At 39.1% G+C, this 23,151-nt stretch overlaps 1 protein-coding gene across 7 annotated transcripts in view; it reads right to left on the bottom strand.

The window, feature by feature from the left end:
• The window catches only part of arid1b (AT-rich interactive domain 1B), a 103,548-nt gene that overhangs the window by 16,418 nt on the left and 63,979 nt on the right, over positions 1-23,151 (bottom strand). For 5 of the 7 annotated variants that reach the window (XM_073855666.1, XM_073855668.1, XM_073855669.1 and 2 more), the window contains 8 exons: positions 20,245-20,334; positions 17,689-17,859; positions 10,012-10,354; positions 7,833-7,958; positions 4,111-4,238; positions 3,738-3,844; positions 1,100-1,240; positions 42-251 (listed from right to left, as the gene is read on the bottom strand). In XM_073855666.1, the coding sequence (XP_073711767.1) occupies positions 42-251; positions 1,100-1,240; positions 3,738-3,844; positions 4,111-4,238; positions 7,833-7,958; positions 10,012-10,354; positions 17,689-17,859; positions 20,245-20,334 (1,316 nt within the window). The remainder of the gene's footprint in view (positions 1-41; positions 252-1,099; positions 1,241-3,737; positions 3,845-4,110; positions 4,239-7,832; positions 7,959-10,011; positions 10,355-17,688; positions 17,860-20,244; positions 20,335-23,151) is intronic. The other 2 variants (XM_073855671.1, XM_073855672.1) reach the window with 1 other exon arrangement.

The raw sequence follows: 23,151 nt of genomic DNA, 5'->3' as shown, positions 1-23,151 counted from the left end.
GCACAGCCTTTAACATCGCATTTAAATAAATCTTTACTTACCATTGCCAGGCCTCCGATCTCTCTAACACAGAAGTACAGTCGGCACAGATCCAATGGCTTCTTGCTCACCGAGGGCAGATTGGGGACAGGCGTGCCCCTCTCGTCCATGAAGGCAAGGTAGCGGTCTACCCAAGTCTTCCTCTCAGGTTCACAACCCATGTCATACAGTCGTATTATCTTCTCATTCGTCACGTTTCCCAAGCTGAGTTTCTGAGGCACACGAGTAAATGAGATAAAAGAGGGAGATATCTCACCAGGTATTCAACTAGTTTTTTTTTACTCTGCACTACTATTGCTGTGAACACTTATGGGCAGTTTCCCAGACAGGTTCCAGGACTTGGCCTTAGGACATTCAAGTCGTTTATACAAACAAACCGTCAATACCGGTGTGCATCTTGAGACAAAACAATGGCTCTGATATATGTTCAGATATGTCAGTGCAATGTGTTTTTAAATTAAAGCAGCTCAAACATGCATTTAATCTGGGACTAGGATAAGACCTGTTTGGGAAACCGGCCCTTAATGTGGAAAATTTTTTACCAAAAGCAATATGAAGCCCCTTTCACATGACTGACGTCAGGGCACCAATGTGCCTCTCAAAAATTTTGTGCAGATTTTGACGTCAGCACAGGCCAATTTTTCTGATAATAAACAGGTGCTTTTCAAAAGGTCAAACAAAACAGGGGTCAAAGCAGAAATGGCCCAATCAGAAATTGGAATTGCAATTTACTTACCCTACAGGGCACCACGCTTGCACTCAACATGGCAATTGTAGATAAGGGTAAATTAAGCTTTTCTAGAACGTGAGCTTTTTGTAGATCATGTTGTTGTTTTTTGGTGAAAACTAACGTATCACTTCTTTGCCAGATTCAAAAACGAATAGGAAATTGTGAAACTGTGAAAAACTGAGAAGTCTTGGGTTAGCTTCTCAAAAGTCAAAAAGAGAAAGTCTCAGTATGATCCGAGGTCAAAACTGCCCACAGCTTCACACCAGCAGAAGTAAATAAACCCAGAAGAAGAAAGAAAGAGAAGACAGTAGATGTGGATAAGGCACTTACAGGACTGCTGGGGTTCTTTGGCCAGGCAGGGCTACTAATGCTATCACTGTCATCCCCCTGATATGAGGACAGACTAGCTGGGCTTGGGGACAGAGGGGATGGGGTGGGAGGCTGAGACACACACTGAGAACCATAACTGTCCTGTTACGAAAAACACAGAGGGATAAAATTAAAACTCACAATTCGTAGGGTAATTTTTTGGCATTTATTGGGGACAAAGAGTAATGGCCTAGTGGTGAGATGATGCTGTACTAAAATTGTGAATGATATTGCTCCATATTATACATTGTTCTTTTATTTATGTATTTGGTTTATTGTGAAATTTACATAGCAATCTAATGGTGCGTTCACACAAGACGCAAATGAAGCATTAAACATGAGTGATGTACATGTTAAGGTAATGCAAAGGCGTGACACACATCAGGCTGCATAAATTGAGCGTTTCAGGCATTTGAAGGAAGAAACTTGTGATTCGCGAGAATCATGCAAGTTGAAAAATCTGAACTTTGGTGGATATTCGTGTTGCATTAACCAATGAGGAGCTTGCTGTTGTAGTGACGTGATAATGACGTAGTGAGGAGGCTGGACATACTGTAAAAAACACTCTTTACCCAATTTGAGCTATATACATATTGAGACTACACGCTAGCTTAAGCCGACAAATTGAGCCGTGTCTGAGTTTTATGCGCGAATGATTCATATTTCATGATACATGTTAGCATATGTCAATGCAAGGTGTTTTTAAATTAAAGCAGCTCAAATATGCATTTTAATCTGGGACGAGGATGTCCGGGAAACCGCCCCTTTATGTTAAAATGTGGAAAAATTGTCTTTAACCAGAGCAATCTGAAGCCCATTTCATGACTGATAACAGGGCTCCAATGCGCCTCTCAAACTTTTTGTGCAGATTTTGAGGAACAAAATTTTTCGAATTTTTCTAATAATATACAGTTGCTTTTCAAAAGGGCAATTCACATATTTCACGCGTGAATGACACAAATTTCACATGCAAATGACGCAAATTTCATGGGGCAAATTTCACGAGCGAATGACTCATATTTCAAACGACAAATTTCACACACGAACGACGCACATTTCATAGAGCAAATTTCACGCGCGAACGGCGCACATTTCATGCGCGAACGGCGCACATTTCACGCGCAAATGGCGAACATTTCACACGCAAAATTTCATGTGTGAATGCCAGGCATTTTAGACGCAAATGATGGACATTTCACGCGCGAACGACGCGCATTTTACGTGCAAACTATGCATATTTCACGTGCGAATGACGGACATTTCACACGCCAAATTTCACGTGTGAATGGCTCATATTTCACACGCAAATGACGCGCATTTCACACTCCAATTATGCGCATTTCACATGCAAATGACGCGCATTTCACCTCCCAATTACGTGCATTTTACCGGCAAATGCTGAGCATTTCACGCGCAAGTGACACGCATTTCACGCGCAAATGAAGCAAGTTAACTCAAAATGTTCAAGCATCCAACTACGCGCAAATAGCGTCATTTATTCACTTAATTCGCATCTGGTGTGAATGCACAGTGTGACCACAGCATCACTGACACATTATGAGTGTAAGGGGATTGTTAAAAATGTGAAAATATTTGTGTGTAAAATAGAGACGTTTTAAAAATGCTGTTTTTAAAATAAAAAAGTGTGAATCAGAAAAAAATTCACAAAGAGATTTTTAAGTGTGTCCAATGACTAGAGACAACAGCACTGAATTCACTGATTTGTAAATATGGAAACATCAGAAATGATGAATAAAACATTTTTCGGACACACCACATCACGTTATATATGAATTATATATTTATTTTACATCATTCTAGCCAGACAGTTGTTTTAAAACTGTACTTTGTGAAGAAATTTTCCTTTGGTTTATGGTTCAGTACCAGCAAACTTAAGGGACCAGAAAAGTCCGCTATCATTGTCACCTAGTTAAATAAACCAGCTCATGGCATGAGCTCATAAGAGAGACCATCAGGTTTAAGTGCACAGAAAACATGGTTAACCCACAACAAACAAGACAATTGAGAATTATTTGAGGTGACAAAGCTACCTCCAAAGCTTTATTTTCAAAAAGAAAATCAAACAAAACAGCATGTGAATTTGAGATGTAGCAAAGAACAGAGATGATGGGAGAGGTGACTCAACCAATCAAAAGAAAGCTCAACTTAATGACACAATGAAATTCTGATGAAAGTAACAGCAATGATGGAAGAAGAAGAAGACGATATACAAAAGTATAAGCTGAGAAAAGGTCTTAAGGCGTTACATGGGCGATCATTAGAATACATAAGAGAATCTTCCTTTACTTATTACACATAGATGGAAGAACATTCAAGAGTAACACCAAACGAATAAAAAAATGATCAAATTAGACATTTACTAAGCAATAAATGTTTTGTTTTGATAAAGATTTTTACTGAATGATCACATGTCATGACTTTTAGATCATTTTTAAAAAGTATGAAAGGCTGTGTGTCTACCACCTCATAGTATTGGTTGAAGCATGAAAAATAACAAAGCAAAAGTTGATTTTACAGTACAGATATTCAAGAATAATCGTTTATTAGTCTGTAAGTAAGTATATCCATATGTTGATACCTTTGGCTTTGGAGGCTCTGCGTTGGGTGTGTTGCCCTCCTCCTTGTGTTCAGCTCTCTGTTTGGGATCGGTGAGCATCATGGCATCTCCTGAGCCCGTCATGGGTCCTGCAGGGACATTTGTACACTTGACATCAAGAGATCTGATCATTCTCTAATTCTAAGTTTTTAGCTGCTGGTTCAAAAATTGCAAAGTGCAATGGAAAGCATCAAAATCTCAAAATCCCAGGCAATCATATTGGGTAGCTACACCCATTTTTGGTAGGCAGAAATAGAAATGTCCTGCCACATATCCCTTCACAGCTAGTTTCATCCAAACTTGCATACTTAACATAAGAGGAGATTTTGGTGTATTGTTTAAGATGTAAGTTTACCTGTAGGCATGGTGTTGTATGAAGGTCCTTGAGGTGTCATCCTGGATGAGCTGTTGCTCGGTGGATGGTTGTAGGGACCTCCAGGGCCCATTCCAAGCATATGGGAACCACCCTGATACCCGCCTGGCCTATGGATAACAACAACGAGCATAAGCAAACATTTTACTTCTTTTCCAACTCATTTCCAACAAGAGTCAGTCTATGCTGTTAAGAGTTCATTGGTAGGTTGTTAGTATTCATTTCTGCATTTCCTTTCAGCAGGCAAGCGAAAACCACAGGGACAGAAGAGGTGGTTAAAACATTTAGCATTAAAGCATTCAGTTGTTTGTAGCACGCTTTTGTCCTAAAGGGTTATTTATCTGCAAACAGTTACAGCAGGTGTGTATCCCTCATTTTTGCAAGACCAGTTTAGTTTAAATGAGAAACATAAAAAAACACAAACTTGTAAAAATTAAGACTTTTAGGTCCATACACTGAAATCACAAGAATATACAATATATCACAATCCAAAAATCAAGAGGGCCTTTTTTAAATTGATGTGGTTCTTGGTTATGAATTTCTGTATAAATTGTTTGTAAAAAGATTCGTATAGTGTTATATTCAATTCAGTAAGACAATTTGTGCAAAAACACATTTATATAAACAATTTTTATGAGAAATGTCTAAAGAAAAGATCCGAGTTCATTTTAAACTCAATCATTCAGTACACTTCTGTATCAAAACTTGATTTATTTGCACTGCTTGTAGTTTTCGCACAATATGAGTTATTGCTGCTGCAATTAATCACAATATATGTTTCCATATCGTGCATCTCTATTCAGGACTTTTACATTTTAAAAAGTTAACGAACAACTGTTAAGTATTTACATTTATCAAAACAAAATTTGACAATGATTACTTTTTTGTGGTCTTATGTAAAAAACTAAACCTCCTGAAATATTTATACATATGAATCATCTGTATCACAACTATTTAATATCACAGCTCATCCAAAAGTAAAAAGGCGGCATTCACATTTCGCATCTTTTTGTAGGTCGAACTGGTGCTCCCAAATTTAAAATTATAGGAGCATCCATTAAAAATGATAGGAGCACCACATCTTCATCGTCCTGAAGATTAAAAGCTTGAACAATTAAACTTGTTTATTTCAAATTCAGTTTTTTTCAAATCCCATTTTTTTCTGGATTCTGTATTTTCACTTTTAATTTTTTAATGGTTCATTACATTTTACTTATAAAATAGCATGTTTAACTCTTTCCCTGCCAGCATATTGATTTGATGCCAGCCAGCGAGCAAGTTTGGTGGTACAAAATGAAACGTAGCGCTTTTCCAAGCGGATTCAAAAGAGGAACTACACTGTATGGCGCAACAGCACTTTTGGGAGTACTTGGACTCGGCGCAGTAACACCCTCCCTCTCCCATTATGAGAGTGAGAAGGGGAGCGGACTTTTCAGGCGAGTCGAAGTACTCCCAAAAGTGCTATTACGCCATAAAATATAGTTCCTCTTTTAAATCCGCTTAGAAAAGCGCTACGTTTTGTTTTGTGCCACCAAACTTGCTCGTATAGCTACTCGTCTTAAATAGGAAAAACGTTGATGTGTTTGGTCACTTCTAACTTTATCTCTGATTGGTACCATTGAATGAATGGGGCTAAGCTAAATGCTATCGAAGTGTGGCAACTTAAGGCGCGCTCCAGCGCTTACGTGCGCGCGCACAGATGGTGGAGGGATGTGTCAACGGTTCTTGGTTGGGGTAGTAACATATTTTGGTGTTGAAAATGAGTAGACTATTCCTTTAAAGGCGGAGTCCATGATGTTTGAAAGCAAATGTTGATATTTGAAATCACCTAAACAAACACGCCCCTACCCCAATAGAATCTGGACCTTCTTTTAAAAGACCCGCCCCACACATACGCAACCCGGAAAGGATGTCGGTTAGTAGACACGCTCCTTACTGCTGATTGGCTATAAGTGTGTTTTGGTAGTCGGCCCGTCTCCTTTTCCAAAGCGTTTTTCAAACATTGTGCCCTCCGCCTTTAATTTACGAGATAACCCGTCAATGGTGGGAAAACAGTTAAAGGTACTTATTTTACTATACAAAAGTATTAAACAGTACTGTGCAAAAGTCTTAGGCCACCATGCCAGAATTAGATGTGTTGTGTTTGTAATGTTATAATGATGATATATAATTGTTTCTCAGTCTCTTAAATAGAATACATCCAGAAAATACTGGAAATGTGTATATAGTATTAAAAACTGCAGTAGCACCTCACTGCAGAACATGACATCCAGGCGGCGGGGTTGGATTCAGATCCAGGGGCGAAGCTGGATCCAGATCCAGAGATCCCATTGGTCGGCAGTTTTACCACAAGACACGTCATAGACGTGTTGCTGCGTTACCATTTCCGCATTAAGTCGTAACTAAATTAAGTTATTCTATTGACATAAAACCGAACTTTACTTATGACTACAATAAAAGTAGTGCCTTTAGGGTGAAATGTAAGTTTTTTGCTATAATGTTTTGGAGTAAAACATTTCGGGTAAGCCTACTACAAGTAATCTTACCACATGCAGTTTAAGACCTATGAATGGATACAGTATAAATATGCATAATTATTAAAATAGGCTATGGCATGTTATTTAGAAACTAATAAATTGAATGTTTATCTTGTATGGACTTTGAACTTGTTTTAACATGTCTTTGCTTACAGCCATTAGGAAACAGGTTTCCCTCGTAGATGGTCTTTTATTTAATTTGCTAATAAAAGATATCAAATAAGTATAGGAATAGCTGTGTAATAATGTACAAATAAATCCCTTTAGTGATATCACAATGTCGGGAACGTGTCCTTACCTCCCCTTCCACCTAACTGTGATACTTTCTAAATTATGAATCTTTCTCGACTATATTATTAACCAAACGTACACTTAAATTGATAAGAGCAAATATATTGGTTCATTTGCGCGGAACAAAGTATATAAAGTGGGAGGGGTTGGATCTAGATTTAACCCCGCCCCCTGGATGTTGTGTTCTGCAGTGAGAACCATCTCAAAAACTGTAAAAAATGTAAACTGATGTGTCAAGTGCAGGTAACTGCAGGATCTCTAAAACCTAAATAAAATTAAATCCTAATTTCTAATTTTAAAGAAATTTGTCTTTTTACTTTATTCTGTTCAAAAACGCTCAAGATGTGTTTAGTGCCAAGAGAGGTCACACTAAACACTGATAATGCCTAAAGACGACATTTAGTCCTGAAAATTGATTTTTTTTTAATTTTGTGTACATATTTCCTGTATCTTCTGTTTGTATCTTAATAAAATAGATTGAAAAATAAATATGGATGGACATCAAAACTTCTAAAACAACAAGTCTGGTGGTGGTGGTGGCATAAGATTTCTGTCAAATACATTACATTCAATGAACCTTTATTTTGATGGGTTGTCAGTGTTTATCTGACGATCACAATTCTCAATAAAGCAATAAAATTTGTGTAAACGCTGACAGCAGCTCTGAATATGAACTAAAAACAGCACAAAACTGAGCCATCCGTGTAAAGTATAACAAAAAGTATCCTTCCTGTATTTAATGCTTGGAGTAAAACGGGTACACTGAAGGAGAAAGAAAAGGCTGACGCAGACACTGTGTGTAAGTATACATTTTCAAGCAGAGTAAAGCCATCCAGCCAATCACAGCAGGCCGCAGGGGTCAGAGTTTAAACCTACCCATACAGCTCAGTGTGTGCCTGCCCCTGCCCAGAGCTGTAGTGAGGGTGAGGGGTGGGGAAGGAGGCCGGTCGCACCCCTGGCCCGCACAGGCCGGGGTACACGGGGGACCTGGCAAAGGAAGGCCTGAAGCAGGGGAAGAGCACATGAGTCTCCAAGGTGCTTTCTCACTTTCATTCCAACTGACAACTCAAAGGATGTGTGGCCCTGTCCCAAATACTGACCGTCACACTTTGGATAAGTAATGCTGCGTATACTGTCGGCTAGCGGCCCGCCAGTGCAGGCTCAGCAAAAATGTGTTTAACAGCCACAAAAGAGTGGCACGTAAGCATTCTTCTGAATCATAAAATGTGCTCCTGTATAACTCAGTGATTGAGTTAATAGCAAAGAAGGTCATGGGTTCGAACCGAGGGGCAACCTTCCAATCTCTCTGAGGAAGCCAATACGGACTGGCTGCTATTGGCTGGCTTCAAAAGGGAGTCAGTTTCCATACAGCCATATTAAAATGACCAACTTTACAGCAGAAATAATGTTTACAGTCTGGTACAAAATGTGTTTTTGGTCTATATAGCTAATTTTGCCCTTCATGACTACTGTGAGGAGGGTACATTTTTTGTAACTCATCCCTTTAAATTATATTAAACAAAATTTTAAGCAAAAAGATGAAATAATTGCATTTTTGTAAAGGAATTTTGTTAGAGATCAGATTCAGAACGATGATCAAAACATACACAGAGTTTAAAATGTTGTTAAATTAGTTTTTGCTTCAGTTTTTAAAAATTGGATAAGAGCGCCATCTAATGGATAAGAGCGGAATTACAGATTACCATAAAAACTCATCAAGAAAGCGTCATTAGCAGGGAAATGTTTTCTCTTAATTGACGAGATAAATCGGTAATGGCGGGGAAATAATTAAGGCCGTCGTCACTTGAGTGGCGGGTGAAGTTCCACTGCTGTCACTACCATCGAGCTAGGCGGGCATGGTTTCAGCAACCAGCCACCTCAGCTCTACCCGCGTCCTGGCCATTTACACGTTTTCGGTTATCCGCTGACGCGTCAACTCCGCTGACTACTATTGGATTCAAAAAAACTTTTCACAAACCTTTGGGTGATGTCACGGACACTTCGTCCATATTTTTTACAGTCTATGGTTCGAACCCAGGGAACACACATAGTAATAAAAAAGTATACCTTGTAATGCATGGTAAGTCACTTTAGATAAAATCGATTGTGAAATGCATAAATGTAAATGTAAAATTACAAATGGGACATCAAGTGGACTATTTGGGACAGGGCCCTTTGTTTTATGCTAGCTGTCAATCATGTTATAAAACAACTATCATAAAACAACCAATTCAAATAATTATAAAAATATTATATTTATTACTAAAGTATTAAAATGTACATAGAATTTATTGTATTTTTATAAATATAAAGTAGCATTTTAGTTAGCTTGCTGTCTTAAGGGGGTCGCACACCAGACGCGCAGCTCAGCGCCGTTCTAAAAAAATCGAAAACATTGTTTTCTATGAAAATACTCACACTGACGCCGACAGGTGGCGCCTGTCCACGCCGCCCAGCTTTGACTCAGGAAGTTGCTCAAATCCCTGTCGCGCCAAAGAGTGCCACTCACATTTACATTTAATGTTACACTTAACATTAAATAACATCATATTTGTCCCAAATCATTAACGGTTAACATTGGCTGCTAACATATATTTTGCATTTTGAAGTAGACGCTATCTGACAAAGCTCGCGCTATTTAATGTGCACTTCCGGTTTACGATACCTCCGAGTTGTACTGAGCTGCGCGTCCGGTGTGCAACCCCCTTTAGTTCACTAGATGAAACAGAGCCCTTGACTGGGCAAACCACCCTATGTAGAATAAAACATCTCAGCGATATGAATTCATCTAAAGTATTATTAATTTCTTTAAGTGTGTACAACTATAAACACAGATTGTGCGTTTTAATTCTTGCCAGATTTCCCTACAGTTTAAATAATTTGCACTTTGCTGTTAAGCTGTTTGCTGTTTTTAATATCTTTTTATTTGTGCAAATACGAGTCAACTTGTCATCTTTAACCACCTATGCAATCTAGATAACAGAAAACATCTTGGTGTGATGAAGCAGGGAGCTACATGGGACTTTTGGAAAACATAATTAAAGCTGTAATTTACCTGGCCTGGCCCGAAGGTGCTGGGTTCTGCTGGGCAGGCGGAGGGCCGCTCTCGTGCGGTTTGCGGCTAACGTTGGGTGGAGGTGGACCCATCCCTGGGCCAGCAGATTGAGGCATGTTAGGAGAGGTTGGAGCCACATTGCTGGAGCCTGCCGGGTACGGTCGACCTCCAGCTGAGTGTCCTGGTCCTCGAGCCGTGGTCATGGAACCGCATGGCTGCCCTGGACCCTGCCCGTGCATCGGACTGCTGGCATTCATGCCAAGACTGTTGCCCATACCTGGGCCGGGGCCACTGTAGTTGGCACCAGGTGTCCCACCATAGTTAGGAGGCCGTGGGTAATTACCTATAAGAGATAAGAGAGGAGTGTCCGCATTAGCACAGTAAGCCAATGTAATAAGGGGGTAAATTTGGTAACTTTTCATTTTAGTTTAGTTTCAGTGTTGTTTACACAAGCAGGCGCAAGTATTGCTTAATACATTTAAGTGAAACGTGACTGTAAATATTAAACGGCATGTAACTCGTCCTCTGTCTGTCATCACTTTTCATTTTCAAAGTAGTTCAGCTGTTATTTTTAGCCAGACTTTCTCAGGGTGTACAAAATGAGAAAAAATCACTTATGCTTAAAATAGGGACCTGAGTCATATCTAGAAACCAAAATATGAGCGCAAGGGGATTGTGCTCTTTTGACTTGAGCCATTAATCACCAAAACCACTGAAGAAACCACAGACATTCCCGGGCAATCACCCACAATACCTCAGAATAGTGAGTAAATGTTCCTGAATGAATGAGCACCGTTATTTAGAACATGTAGAAATCTAGTCTTACTTCCCTCTCTCTTAGTGACGCATGTCTCAGTACATTGGAAATTTTAGGGGAAAATAATGTAGGGCAGGACTGGATTTTAGTCGTAGGAATTTGATTGGATCCCTAATAGATGATATGGCCATCATTACACATATACATCTATCATGATCCATGTAGTTTTTGCATAATATATACATGGTTCCCACACCTTAGCTACCTTCCAATAACTTTCCTGGTCCAATACCCTCAAATTCAAGGACTAAATGTTGGGAACCCTTTTCAAGTGAGAGCAAGGTTACATCGTGTTACCTTTTAAGATACATTGTTACAGTTTCCTTTCGAGGGAACTCATGCTGCGTCACTGCAGTGACACCTCCAGGGGTAAGTGCATCTGAATGTGTATATCATATTCAACCAATGGTAAGGCTTATTGACAAAGACAGGGTGACGCAGGTGTCAGGAAGTATATCGCTATCTGAAATATTGCCGAAGATGGCGTTACAGGGACGCAGGAAGTATGACAAGGGAGATGCAGCGTCTCGTTCCCTTCTCAGGGAACAACAGTTACATACTTAACCAGAGACGTTTTCATGTGTCAAACACAACTATGCAAAAAAGCATTTTGGTATGAATTAACATTCGCATAAAGAAGATACAAGCATTTAAAGTGAACAGTTCAGCACTAGAATTTTTATGATATTATCCTACACTACACAGGGAATAATATGGATTTTTTTCCCAGAAAATAGATTCAAACACTTTCAATTACCTGTATCTAATGTATGTATATTTTCAAAAACTTCCCAGGGCCTTGAATTATTTCCCCAAGATTCACAAACTTTCAAGGATTTTAAGGACCCGTGGGAACCCTGTATATACATGTATACACACGGTTGTAACTTTGGTTTGAGAAGTGGGGGTACACAAAATGGGGAAAATATTTTTGATTTGAATCCCATTTCCTGGGTTTACATACGTTTAGGGACTATGGTGATAAAAAAATCCAGGAAATAATTAAGTTAATGCAGTCATGCTCCTTTGTGACGTGGTTCGCTTAAAATATCATGACAAATGACTTTGAAACTGGAGGGGACACGAAAGGGACTTTGATACTGAAGTGGACACGATAGGGACTTTAAAACTGGAGGGGACACGCAAAAAGGATTTTGAAAAGTGGGGGGACAGGTCCCCCATGTCCCCAGTGGAAATTATGGCCCTGTGTATACATGTAATCAACGCAGGACATCTATGATTTTTTTATCATGTTATCTATGTTATTAATTACTATGGTTTTCTGTGAAATATGATATATTTTAGATAATTATGGGACAAATTACACTTTTTTTTTAATTTTGTGAGCGTTGGAAAGTTGTGCGAGTTTATTTCATCAATTGCTTAAAGAAATTTTCCATTTTTTACAGGTTTACAAGCAACACAAGCAGTTGACTCTGACCTAAAATTAGTTTACGGCATTTTAAACCCCTCCTCCTGCTCATGTTTAAACGAAAGCAGGGACTCATTCACAGACCATCCCCTCAGAAAATCAGGACAGAAGCGGTTGAAAGTGGCAAAAGACATGGATTTAAATACTAGGTGTAAATGTGAATGTGTCTCTCTTGTCCACTTGTGATCCGATTGACCAAAACGCATTTTAATTCCAGGTATAAACAGCCCCAAAGTACAAAGGTGCTAAAATCTCATTTTTCAAAATGACCAACAAAATCTACCAAGAGCAGCACAAAATTGTTTGAGACATTTTTTGGCCGTTACATATGGCCAAACTTGCCAGAAAACTGACAAGCACAAACCTTAGTTAATTGTATTGTAAATACTCCCATAAATTTTGTGTCTGAAAGGGAAACTCCTACAAATGCATATACAATAAGGGGCTTTTTACAATTTGGTATTAAGATGTGTTTTCGTCAATTGGATCACAAGTGGACGAGAGGGACACATCACGTTTACACCTGGTATTAAAATCCATCTCTTTTGTCCACTTTCGACCTCTTCTGTCCTGAATACTGTGAGGGGGTGGTCTGTCGAGACGATGGGCGAGTCTCTCCGCTGTCATTTAAACACGAGCGGGAGTAATTATGAGTTTATATGGACGCAAACTAATATTATGTCGGAGTCCACTGCTTGTTTAGCACTGCAGTGTTTTTAACATGTATATGTTAGAGCTTTCTCTGAATTTTCAGCGCAATTGATGAAATAAGATTGCGCAACTTTCTCATGCTTTCAAAATGAAACTGCAGAGATCAGCCGCTTTAGTTTTATCAATGAAAGGCTAAAAATAGCGCTGTTCGCCATGTGTTCGCGCCAGAAGTCAGAAAAGACGTAAAACATTGTGTTCAGTAGGCCTACCTCAGATTAGATAAATGGGCAGATAGAAGGTGGTCGCGTGTGGCTGTTCGAACACATTCAACCACATGTGCGTTTACACTACAAAAGCAATCTGATCGAAAGGGTTTTTGACTACCTCTGAAAGTGGTTGAAAGTGGTCGAAAGTAGACAAGCTCAAAACGTTTTGAACACCGTTTACACCTGGCATTAACGTCGTCCACTTGTGATCTCATCGACGAAAATGCATGTTAATGCCAAGTGTAAACGGCCTCTAAGGTCAGTCGCAAAAATAACAATGTCCACGTGTTTTCTGCGCTAATTTTTCACTGCGTGTCTTTAGTAAATCATGATAGTAGTTTTTAACATCAAAAGTGTATACTATTGAGTTATATAAGGTTATGATCCGATTCTCCTTTTTGATGATGGTTTTATGTTAGACAAGAAGCATCTTAACTCATGATGAACACAGAAACTGTGATTTAGTTATGGTAATATGGTCGTTGACAGAGGTAAAAAATTAATAACGTATACCACAATTCGTTTTAAAATTAAATTACCGACTTTAAAATAAAGAGCATGCGTGCTCGAAACGTAACACACTATGGGAAAGTCTTTAATTAAATACATTGTTGATACTTTTGGAGCTTTGGTGTGACAACTTTACTTTATATATATACACACATTGTAAAATGTATAATAATTTCCAATCAATGTATTGTTGGCTGTTTCTACAAATATACCTGTGCTACTTATGACTGGGTTTGTGGTCCAGGGTCACATATTTTTTTATAATACTTTTAAATTGACAAGATTACGATCCCAAAGTATGTTTGTGATACAAATACTGACTTCACCTGCTCAATAAAAACTAAAAACGTTAAAATAATGTGACAATAATTATTTAAAAATATTTTCCCCTCCTTTATAATCAGATCTTCATGTGGGAGAGTTTTATCCGAATGGATTTTCTGTATATCTAATGCGGAAATAAACAGACAACTTTCAAGTTCATCTGAGGACATTCAGGTTGACACCCACTGGACGTTGAGTTTCTCTGGGGACGAGCCATCGCGTTCGCCGTGTGGAGTTTCGTCTAGCGCACTGATGTGCATAATAGGCATAAATTTAATCGTGCCCAAGTTGCTGGTTGGCAGGAGGACTTTGCCAGGCACAATTTCAGTCACAATTAGAACTGGGATTTCCACTCCTAAAGCCATCCAAACCCAAAGATCTCTGGCTCATTCAAATTTCAAGAGTCCCCCGTGGAAATCAGAGAGTCTTGGCATGTTTTTCTCTTTCCCAGCACAAAAAAGAAGTAAAAATGTATTTCAAAATCACATGAAGCAGGTTGAGTAGGAAGGGGGCGGGGGGTGCTGGCTTTTTTTGGCCCAGTTTTGTAGTTACACTGAATCGAGACCCTTAACAAGCTCCTTCACGGTGGGGAGGAGGAACGCTGCTGCCTGCCAGAATGTCGACATGGACCTGGAGCAATGCCAATTACATAGAGATGCTGTACACCACTGTCAGACTCTCTGTGGTGACTTTTCTCCAAACCTGTTAATCCCAAAATTCCCTCGGGTAAAAAAAGTGGGAAAGGTGCCATGAATCTCCAGGATACAGGTGGCTGCTTTACTGACAACGCCTGGAGCGATGCATAGATGATGGGTTTGAGGCACAGGAACGCAACGTGATGACTATTGGAAGTTAAAATGATGTGCATACCTCACCTTGTTTCAAACACCCTTAAAGGATTAGTCAATTTTCTTAAGAAAAATCCAGATAATTTTCTCACCACCATGTCATCCAAAATGTTGATGACTTTCTTTGTTCAGTCAAAAAGAAATTATGTTTTTTGAGGAAAACATTCCATGATTTTTCTCATTTTAATGGTCCCCAACACTGAACAGTTTTAATGTAGTTTAAAATTGCAGTTTCAAAGGACTCTAAATGAAGATTAAAAATTTATGTAAATTAATATCCAATCAACCTTTGCAAGTCTTCGGTGCTGGACTGCTGCTATAGGTCAGTGAGTATCAGCAGAAGGATTCATTGCTGTTGTCGGCTGTCAGTCATGTGAGTGAGTACAAGGCAACAGGGACTATCAATCAGACAGAGCGGAGGCCACAACATTATAAAGGCACGCTTAGCAGCCGTTCATTTATTTCACCAGCATGCCATAACATTTCTGATGAATTACTGCTGGGGTCTGTTAATGGACTCTTCGACACACGGCACACACACATACACAGCTGAATCAACAAGAGACATTTCAAAGAAATGTTCCCTCAGAAATGAAAATCATTTACTTTTTTAAACATGTAGGCGTCACATATTTTCGCACCAATCAAGACAAACCATGACGTGGTATGAATGTGATTTGAGATTAAAAATAACATGACTGATGATCTATTCCTCTCCCAAATCTATCATGCTATGAATGCATTTATATTATGAATGCGATTTATTTTATTCTTTATGTGAACTTTTCACAGTTATATTTTAATTTAATTCATATATCTAATATCTAATCACCTGTTGGTTCTAATCGCCCGCTGGGTATAATCGTCCGCTGGTTATAATCATTATTTAGTTCTAATCGCCCCCTGGTTCTAATCGCCTGGCTGTTTCTAATTGCCATTGGTTATAATCACTTGTTGGTTTTAATTACCCATTGGTTATAATCACCTGTTGGTTCTAATCCCCTGATGGTTATAATTACCTGTTGGTTATAATCATTCGCTGGTTTTAATCACCCGTTGGTTAAAATCATTAGTTGGTTCTAATCACAATCACCCGCTGGTTATAATTGCCTGCTGGTTATAATCACCTGTTGGTTCTAATCCTCTGATTGTTAAAATCACCTGTTGGTTATAATCATTAGTTTGTTCTTATCGCCTGCTGGTTCTAAATGTTGTTGGTTATAATTGACTGTTAGTTCTATTTACCCGTTGGTTATAATCCTTAGCTGGTTCTAATCCCCTGATGGTTATAATCACCCGTTGGTTCTAATCGGCCACTGGTTCTTATCGCCCACCGGTCCTAATCGGCCGTAGGTTCTAAATCACCCATTGGTTCTATTCACCTGTTGGTTATAATCATTAGTTGGTTCTAATCACTTGTTGGTTTTAATCCCCTGATGGTTCTAATCGCCACTTGGTTCTAACTGCCTGCTGGTTCTAATCACCCATTGGTTCTATTCACCCGTTGGTTCTAATCATTAGTTGGTTCTAATCACTTGTTGGTTCTAATCCCCTGATGGTTTTAATCGCTCATTTGTTCTAATCACTTGTTGGTTCTAATCCCCTGATGGTTCTAATCACCCCTTGGTTCTAATCGCCTGCTGGTTCTAATCACCCATTGGTTCTATTCACCCGTTGGTTCTAATCATTAGTTGGTTCTAATCATTAGTTGGTTCTAATCACTTGTTGGTTCTAATCCCCCAAAGGTTCTAATCACTGATAGTTATAATCATTTGTTGGTTTTAATCGTCCGTTGGTTCTAATCACTTGTTGGTTCTAATCCCCTGATGGTTTTAATCGCCCATTGGTTCTAATCCTCTGATGGTTCTAATTGCCCCTTGGTTCTAATCGCCTGCTGGTTCTAATCACCCATTGGTTCTATTCACCCATTGGTTCTAATCATTAGTTGGTTCTAATCACTTGTTGGTTCTAATCTCCCGATGGTTCTAATTACTGGTAGTTATTATCATTTTTTGGTTTTAATCGTCCGTTGGTTTTAATTGCCCATTGGTTCTAATCACTTGTTGGTTCTTATCCCCTGATGGTTTTAATCGCCCATTGGTTCTAATCATTAGTTGGTTCTAATCACTTGTTGGTTCTAATCCCTTGTTGGTTCTAATCCCCTGATGGTTCTAAACGCCACTTGTTTCTACTCACATCTTTTGGTTCTAATCATTAGTTGGTTCTAATCACTTGTTGGTTCTAATCCCCCGATGGTTCTAATAACTGGTAGTTATTATCATTTGTTGGTTTTAATCGTCCGTTGGTTTTAATCGCCCAATGGTTTTAATCACTTGTTGGTTCTAATCCCCTGATGGTTATAATTACCTGTTGGTTATAATCGCCCATTGGTTCTTATCACTTGTTGGTTATAATCGCCCATTGGTTCTAATCACTTGTTGGTTCTAATCCCCTGATGGTTCTATTCACCTGTTGGTTCTAATCATTAGTTGGTTCTAATCCCTTGTTGGTTGTAATCACCCAATGGTTGTAATCACCGGTAGTTATAATATTAGTTGGTTTTAATCGTCCGTTAGTTTTCATCTGCCATTGGTTCTAATCACTTGTTGGTTCTAATCGCCGGCTGGTTCTAAACGGCCATAGGTTCTAATCACCCATTGGTTATATCATTAGTTGGTTCTAATCACCTTTTTTTTCTAATTATCCGTTGGTTCTAATCTTTAAAAAGCCACACATGACAAGTAATAGGACAAACCAAGGATAATTGGCTTGAAATCCTCGTACAAGTGGTCTCACAAGCAGAAAACCTAATGATACAAGTATTTTTACCTGAAGGGCCATACTGGCTGCTCTGGGGACCATAAGAGGAGCCCATTTGATAGGAGCTCACACTGTGGTGCATAGGGCCAGTAGGACAGGAGTGTGGGGACATGGAGGGTCCTGGCTGCTGGGCTCCAAACTGTGGACCAGGTGCGTTGCGCTGCATGTTAGGAGCAAATCCTACAACAGTGAAACAGAAGGGAATGAGAGATAAGCTTGATCTCACACAGCCATACCAGCAAGCAGCATAAGGTCTGGTCCACACTGCTGATTTTACGGGGCAAGAACTGCCAACTATGAGATTGATATGTAAATATTTAATGCAACCGAACACAGTTTAGTTGTGTAGTTGGAACTACAGGTCTCGAGCTGTGGTTAGAAGCATAGCTAGTCTGACAAGTAGACTTACACAGATCACGCTCTTAAGTAAAATAAGCAAGCAAACATACAGTACATTTATTATAGAAGTTCATCAGATGCATTGTCACGGTTACGTCACTGGCCAGAAATTAACTTTCAGTCTCTGTGCTTGTTTATGAGTCTGGCTTGTGACTAAATTGACTTCTGGAACAAATACCTTGGAGAAAATAAAAATATTCGGTTTCCTAAGGACGAGGGAAGATGGCAAGCATGGATGACTGTTGTGCAAAAAAGAGATTTGGCAGACATGCAAGAATTCAAGGATGTGAAGCTAACATTATATACATTCATTTTACACAATAACATTAGCTCTGTGTAGTAGCTGATACGCTTAAGCTATGATTTAGTCATTTATTAGTTATTTATTTAGCTTGTTATTAAAAATAATCTACATAGGAGGGACTTTGTTATACACAAAACAGCTGAAAGATGGCGGGGCATTTACGTCAAAAATAAGATGGATATACCATTTGAGTTTTTGGTTTCTTGTCACAACCAAATTTGGCTCATGCACTGGGAGACTGCTGATATATTCTCACCAAAATAATTATTAGGAACACTATACTAATACTGTGTTTAACGTGGCATTAATTCAACAAGGTGCTGAAAGCATTCTTTAGAAATGTTGGCCCATATTGATAGGATAGCATCTTGCAGTTGATGGAGATTTGTGGGATGCACATCCAGGGCACGAAGCTCCCGTTCCACCACATCCCAAAGATGATCTATTGGGTTGAGATCTGGTGACTGTGGGGGCTATTTTAGTACAGTGAACTCATTGTCATGTTCAAGAAACCAATTTGAATTGATTCGAGCTATGTGACATGGTGCATTATCCTGCTGGAAGTAGCCATCAGAGGATGAGTACATGGTGGTCATAAAGGGATGGACATGGTCAGAAACAATGCTCAGGTAGGCCGTGGCATTTAAACGATGCCAAATTGTGTGCCTAAAGTGTGCCAAGAAAATATCCCCCACATCATTACACCACCACCACCAGCCTGCACAGTGGTAACAAGGCAAGATGGATCCACGTTCTCATTCTGTTTACGCCAAATTCTGACTCTACCATCTGAATGTCTCAACAGAAATCGAGACTCATCAGACCAGGAAACATTTTTTCTAGTCTTTAACTGTCCAATTTTGGTGGGCTTGTGCAAAGTGTAGCCTCGGTTTTCTATTTGTAGTGGACATGAGTGGTACCCGGTAGGGTCTTCTGCTGTTGTAGCCCATCAGCCTCAAGGTTGTGCGTGTTGTGTCTTCACAAATGCTTTGCTGCATACCTCAGTTGTAACGAGTGGTTATTTCAGTCAAAGTTGCTCTTCTATCAGCTTGAATCAGTCGGCTCATTCTCCTCTGACCTCTAGCATCAACAAGGCATTTTCGCCGACAGGATTGCCGCATACTGGATGTTTTTCCTTTTCACGCCATTTTTTGTAAACCCAAGAAATGGTTGTGCGTGAAAATCCCAGTAACTGAGCAGATTGTGAAATACTCAGACCGGCCCGTCTGGCACCAACAACCATGCCATGCTCAAATCACCTTTCTTTCCAATTCTGACATTCAGTTTGGAGTTCAGGAGATTGTCTTGACCAGAACCACACCCCTAAAGGCATTGAAGCAACTGCCATGTGATTGGTTGATTAGATAATTGCATTAATGAGAAATTGAACAGGTGTTCCTAAAAATCCGTTAGGTGAGTGTATATTAATACACATACACACTTAATACCACTATAAATAAAAGAGTTCGATTACAATCTATTAGGCAATCATTTTAACTCTTTGTAATGTAAAATGAAATGAAAGATTTGATGCCCTTTATCGTGATGACGCCTATTGTTTATATAGGTTATTGTCAGAGCTCCAAACCAACAACTTTCCACAAACTCAGATGATACCAGCATCAGCACTGTTTATGGAGAAACAAGCTTGTGCAGCATCACACGATAGCAGTCATCCAGAGGGAGAATATATCCATTACAGTCATTAATATACGTCTCACAAATGAGCCCATTCATCTAAAGTGACTCCGGAAAATACGCCTTGTAAAAGATGACAAATAAGCACTCTTTGGGCATTCAGCAAACAGGTCCGGGATGCTAGCTGTTAACAGAGGTGAGGCGAGTGTGGGAAAAGAGCTCACCTCTGTCCTGAGACATGGGAGACTGACTGTGGGCCGAATGGGAGCCCACATCTGGAACATTGCCTGGGGTCTGAGGGGCCATCTGTGTACCTGAAAAATAATACATACAGTACTTGTTCATGTATATCTAGACTTTTTTTAGGTGGTGCACAAAAATAAGTGCTAAAAAATCCCCTGTCAGTTGCATATTTGGGTTCATTTTTGATTTGGTGCACTGCTAACACCCAATATACTTTGAGCTACATTTCAGAACATTGCGTTATAATGAAGCAGACATAGACACAGTGTATATAAGAGATTTATTGTGTAGAGCAGACAGCTTTGTTGATTATAATGGGAGTGTTTGCGAGAACTCAGACATTCGCGAGCGCCCGCCAAACTGCAGGGCTCAGACAGACGCCTGAAACCCTGTAAACCTGCAATGAGTGACAGCTTTGTTGATTATAATGGGAGAGTTCTGGTATTGTTTCACTGCCTGCATTTTGTGTATCATTTATTCAGATTTGAATAACGGCTTTGTTTTTCATACAGCTAGGAGTGCCAATGTGAAGTTGACCGATTGGCACAGTCTCAAGTTAGTGATGTATAAAACACAGGTTTTTAGGAACACAAGCTGCGTCCAATTCGAAGGGTGGACTGCGAAGTCAAGGACTTGGTTTTAAAGGACGCAGCATGAAGTGAGACGGACTAGCCTAGTTGCGTCACCTGCAGTTTTGGCCCATCACGCCTGTCAATAGTCCTTTTCACACATACGGTCTTTACTGGTAATTTACTGGTAAATTGCTAGGAACAAGTCATGTGTAAACAGAACCTTTTTGGTAAATCTGTACTGCCGATTTACCATTGAGAGGTTGTAAGATTACGGTAAGCGCTACGTGTGAACAAAAAATAAAGATTACCAGCATTTTGAACGGATGATGTCAGACCGCGCTGACAGATCGGGCCAATCATAACGTTTTAATATACAGATGACGCATTTATCCCCAGCATTGTTTACGGACGTTTCACGAGCACACCCAAGGTTTGACATCGCCTAATGCAATGTTGTTTGGTTACGAGCAACTTCGCGACTGTCAGCGTTTACCAAAGAAATAAAAACAACAAAATACGGACCGTGGATATGAACAACGTGGATTGTTTACAAATACAACACTGAGCTTGCCGCGCGTCACAGGTAACTTCTGCTTTCTCACCGAATTTACAGGTATTTTGATACTGATGTGTGAATGATGTAAATTCATGGTAATTTACCGCAGATTCTGTGTAAAAGAGGCTAATGGGACACAGCAGAAGAGACGTTTCTGACTTTTTAAAACAAATGTCATAAGCGTCAATTTTTGAAATTGAGATTTATACATCAATGTATTGTTGGCTATTGCTACAAATATAATAAACAATTATTATTTTGTCACAATCGTTTCACATACACACACAAAACCGCAAATACAGTTAAGGGTGTCGTACAAGAGCTATTTTTCACTATAAAAATCAGACAAATTAGCCTAGAGGGCAGAATATCTAACCACAAGTCTCACGGAAGGCGTTTAAGGCAAATTTTATAAATCATAAATCATGGACATATTTGTACCAATAGCCAACAATACATTGTATGGATCAAAATTATATATTTTTTTCTTATGACAAAAAACATTAGGTTATTATATAAAAATCATGAAGATATTTTATGTACATTTTTCCGTAAGTATATCAAAACTTTTTTTGTGAGTGGACATCATTTGGGCGATTTTCTCAATATTTTGATAGTTTTGGGCTCTCAAATTTCAGATTTTTATCTCGGCCAAATATTGTCCTATCTTTACATTAAGCTTTCAGATGATGTATAAATCTCAATTTCAAAAATTAACCCTTAAGACTGGTTTTGTGGTCCGGGGTCACAAATATGGAACCAGAAATTGTTTTAACTTTTGACATGTTGATTTAAACAAACCAACAATATATCAAATTATTTAACCTTAGAAACATACAGAAGTAAAACACAACATATACAGTATTGCAAAAAAATTATATTAATACAAAACATAATTTGTAATACTAAAAAAGTGACAAGCACTTTTGGCAAAATATCCACTTTAATTTTAAAAGGCTTTCAATGTTTTTTTTTAAAAAAATATCCAGCTAAATATCCACTTTAATTTTAAAGTCTTTCTATTTTTTTTTTAAATATCCAGCTAAATATCCACTTTAATTTTAAAAGGCTTTCAATGTTTTAAAAAAAAAATATCCAGCTATTGTAGATGTGTGATTAATCTCTGGATAGCCTAGGCTATTTGTTGTATCTTTGGCGGTTCAATCCTTCAAATTGGAACAACCTTACTAGCCTTTAGTCATGCTGCTGTGATGCAATCGCTCATCATCATCATCATCATCATCATCATCATCATTTGCCTCTAGTCCTGTTTGGGACATAGGCCTTCAACAAGAGCTCTCCAACAGTTCCGGTCCTGGAATCGCTCTTGAGTGCGTCCAAAAAATTAAGGCAGCTGACTGGTTGCCTCACTGCCTCATGAGGCAATGATTTTGGCGACAGCTCTGGGAAACGCATTTGGACAGCCTTCATAGGCAGCATAAAAAAAATTTTCATTCGACCAATCACATTCTCCGCACATGCACATGCATAGAATTGTAAGACAAGATGAACAAGGTATCTTAGGAGACAGGAAGTAAAACAAACATTGGATTCGGACGTACTTTGTTGCCTTTGAATTGTGCCTCCGAAGGCAGCATTTTAGAGATTTCAGCCCTTGAATTGCAGCTTTTTAAGGACGTGGCCTTCGAATTGGAACGCAGCTCTTTTTTTGGGACGTGTAGCTTACATGAAAAATCCGGCATGACTTTTTTGTAAACTCTAATAATCAAAATCATTAACCGCAATTACATAATCAATGG

The sequence above is a fragment of the Misgurnus anguillicaudatus genome, chromosome 18 (genome assembly GCF_027580225.2).
Source record: "Misgurnus anguillicaudatus chromosome 18, ASM2758022v2, whole genome shotgun sequence".
In the NCBI taxonomy this organism is placed as follows: Eukaryota; Metazoa; Chordata; class Actinopteri; order Cypriniformes; family Cobitidae; genus Misgurnus; species Misgurnus anguillicaudatus.
This window is presented reverse-complemented; position numbering and strand designations above follow the sequence as displayed.